Source organism: Sceloporus undulatus, chromosome 6, assembly GCF_019175285.1.
Source record: "Sceloporus undulatus isolate JIND9_A2432 ecotype Alabama chromosome 6, SceUnd_v1.1, whole genome shotgun sequence".
Classification (NCBI taxonomy): Eukaryota; Metazoa; Chordata; class Lepidosauria; order Squamata; family Phrynosomatidae; genus Sceloporus; species Sceloporus undulatus.
Genome location: NC_056527.1, coordinates 77,970 through 81,166, shown reverse-complemented (window position 1 = coordinate 81,166; position 3,197 = coordinate 77,970). Strand labels below are relative to the sequence as shown.

Genomic DNA, 3,197 nt, shown 5'->3' with positions numbered 1-3,197 from the left:
AAAAAAAGGGGGGAGGACTCAGTACACTCTACTAAGCCAACACCCGCATGGTAGCGCAAAAGGTGCATTGCTTGCCTGCTGAAAGGCAGTGGAGGCACTCCAGGTGGTGTGTGCCATGATACCCGCTGGTGGAGGAGTCTCTAGCGGCTCCTAACAGGCAGCTATGCATGACCTGATCCATCTGCTCAGGGTGCAGGTGGAGACCTTATTGTCCTTCCAGAAGGGTTGGAAGAACAGTGCACCTGTGGTCCAGAAACTGCTTGTTCTTTCAGACAAATCCAAATGGTCCTGCACACGTCCAGGGTCTGTCGGATCTTTCCAACTCCTTCGAAGATAGGGGCCAAAGGATGGGAGGATCATCTCCTGCACTCTGTGGAAGTTTAAATGGACCTTGGGGACAAAGGCCAGGTCCAGCTGTAGCACCACCAACTCTAGCTGAAGACAGAACCCTCCTTGCATACAGAGAGCAATTCCAGCCCCAAATATCTGCGTCCTGAGGTGACGATGGCTAGAAACAGGGCCTTCCAGGAGAGATGCTTGAGCAACACTTCCCTCAAAGGTTCAAAGGGTGAAATCATCAACGCCTTCAGGATAGTCCCAGGCAGAGAAGCGGTGCACTGCCGGCACAGCCAGATTGGCCAGACCCTTCCAGTATCACCACACACAGAGGTGCGAGGAGACTACTTGGGTGTCCGGTAGCAGTGACATGGTGGCTGCATCCTGTCACTCAGCCATGTTGGATCTGACCCTGTCGTCAATGTCCTCCTGGAGGAACTCTAGCAGGGAGGGAACTGAAACACTAAGACACCTGTCTATGTTTGTGCCATCTGGGAAAGGGCCTGCCAAGGGACACCTCAAGGCCAGAATGGCATTGACCATCTCTGCTGCACAGCCACGGTCATTCAACATGCCCCACTCAATTTCCAGGCGTGGCGCATTAGCCAGCCCAGGCCAGGTCCTGTGGCAGCAGATCTTGTTGGACTGGTAGGGGCATGAAGTCCATTACCATGTGCATAATTTTGGAGAACCAAGTCCTCCTGGGCTATGCCAGTGCAATCAGAATCACATTTGCCTTCTCCCTCTGGATCCTCCTTGTCACCTTGGCGAGTTTCCCTGGGGAGGGATGCAAAGCAAATAATTCTGGCAGCAAGACAACTACCTCTGGAGTTTATGTATCGCAGCTCAAAATAAACTCCAGAGCCCTAAATGAGCCCTGAGAGCCACAGAAGAAAAACAGTGTCCGTGGGTTTGGCTCCTTCTGACCAGAACTTGGCTATGAAGGAGGGAGTGGGAAGAGCAAGGGAATGGACAGCAGACAGAAAGCTTCTCCCTCTTCTTTGACAGAGAAAGAGAAAAAGGGAAGAAAGACCCAGAGCAAAGAAGGGAAGGGAGTCTGGAGCAGCTGGACTAACCAAGAAAGAACGTCCAGCACGTCCTTTCTGGGGCAATGTGGAAAAACGGCTGACCTCCTAGGGTCAGCTCCCTAGGAGCTCAGCCGAGTGCCAAGAGGTCCCTCCTTTACCTGCTGGGAAACAGGCTGGCACAGTGTCTCGCCAGGCCACTGGGCAACGTAGGTGCAAGCCACAGGAGGGAGGGTCAATGTGAGGGGGAAGGCACCCACCTACCTCTTGAGGGCTCCGACCGTGTCCTCCGGGCGCACTCTGGCCAGGCGCTCCGTGTCGTTCAGGAACTTCAGCCGCAGGATGAAGGCGCCCTCCCTGGGAGGAGGCTCTGTGCTTGACCCTGCCGGGGGCGGCACCAGTGGGGGCTGTGGGGTGGGCCCAGGAACCGTCCTACGCCGTGGGGCATCTCTGGGAGGTCCTCCACCGGGCCGGTCAGGAGCAGCTGCCAGGGAGGGCTCCCCCTCTTCCTCCCCCCGGGGCTCCTCCCGCTGCCCCACGGCCGCAGGGGCCAAGAGGGGGTCCCCCCGGTCTGCCGCCGTGCGCGTGGAGAACCAGGCCAGTGCCAGGACCAGCAGCACTGCCAGCGCCCCAAAGAGCGCCGTCACCTCGTCCCCGACACCTTCGATCAGGGCCATGGCAGTCAGGTGGGCAGCCGGCAGCGGGGGGATCGGACGGAGGGTAGCCTTTCACCAGCCTGTTGGGAGAGAGATAAAGATGAGGGGGTGAGAGGGAGTGGGGGCACTTGGGGGCCTGCCACCCCTCCAAAAGATGGGGAGGGGGCTCCGTTCAGCCCCCCTCGATGGAGGAGCCCTCCCCCCAAGTGCTGCTCCCCTCCCCCAGGGGCCAGGAGGGAGGGAGGGGCTCTTGGTCCCGGGCCCCCATCCCCTTCCCCTCTGCCGCCATCCAGGGACCCTGCACTTGTGGGGCGATGCCTCTGCCCTCCGATTCGGAGGCCACTGCTTCTTAGGGAGGGAGGCTGGGGGTCCCCTGGAGGAAAGCGCTTTGGGGGTCGCGGGGGCGGGCCCAGATGGTGGGAGGGAGGGCGGGAGGCACCACTGGGCCCCAATGCCTTCGGGGGGAAGGACTGTGGCCTCCGCCCGCCGCCCTCGAAGCCCCGGAGGGAGGACAGATGTACGAACGGTAACAACCTATTAAGAGCCCTCTTAAGGTTTCTTTTAAGAGCATCTCCACTCGCCCCACATGAAACCACTGTCGTTATTGTGCCCCGCCTCAATCATTAGGGAGAGGCGGGTAAGAAACAAATATCGCTATTGCTATAATCTCGCAAGGCACTGAGCATGCGCGCAGAACCATCCCATTCAAGGGCGACAGTTTGACGCACCAGAGGGAGAGGGGGGGCGCCGGAAGTGCGTCAGAAGAGAGGCGGGGCCTCCTGTCAAGACTGCTCCTGCGGCAGGGGGTGAGGTCAACGTGTGTGTGTGTGTGTGTGAGACGCGTGAGTGCCGGTGACGTCATCCCGCGACGCCAGTGCAACGGCCCCGCCCCCCACGGTGTCTGCTCCTCCGGAGGGAGGGGGCGTGGCTTCTGCGTGTCCCCGCCCCTTCGCCGGCTCGGCAAGAGTCCTGCGAGGAAGGCCTCCGCGCCTCGCTCCCTCGTTCCCTCCCTCCCTCCGTCGCTTTCTCTCTCGCTCACTGACCGCCTCCGGCCGCAGCTGCCGCCATTCCGTTCCTCCGGCGCCTCCCAGCTTCTGGCCTCCCTCGCCGGCCTGCTTGCCTCTTTTCCGGCCGCGGGGCATTGTGGTTCGCGTAGTCCTCGGGCCTGCCCACTTCCGGC

At 60.5% G+C, this 3,197-nt stretch overlaps 1 protein-coding gene across 4 annotated transcripts in view; it reads right to left on the bottom strand.

The window, feature by feature from the left end:
• TMUB1 (transmembrane and ubiquitin like domain containing 1) overlaps positions 1-3,197 on the bottom strand; it is a 162,211-nt gene extending 159,014 nt beyond the window's left edge. Inside the window, exons 1-3 of one of the 4 annotated variants that reach the window (XM_042472230.1) lie at positions 3,061-3,197; positions 1,626-2,097; positions 14-370 (exon numbers count right to left, since the gene is read on the bottom strand). In XM_042472230.1, the coding sequence (XP_042328164.1) occupies positions 151-370; positions 1,626-2,038 (633 nt within the window). In that variant the 5' untranslated portion in view covers positions 2,039-2,097; positions 3,061-3,197 and the 3' untranslated portion in view covers positions 14-150. The other 3 variants (XM_042472231.1, XM_042472228.1, XM_042472229.1) reach the window with 3 other exon arrangements.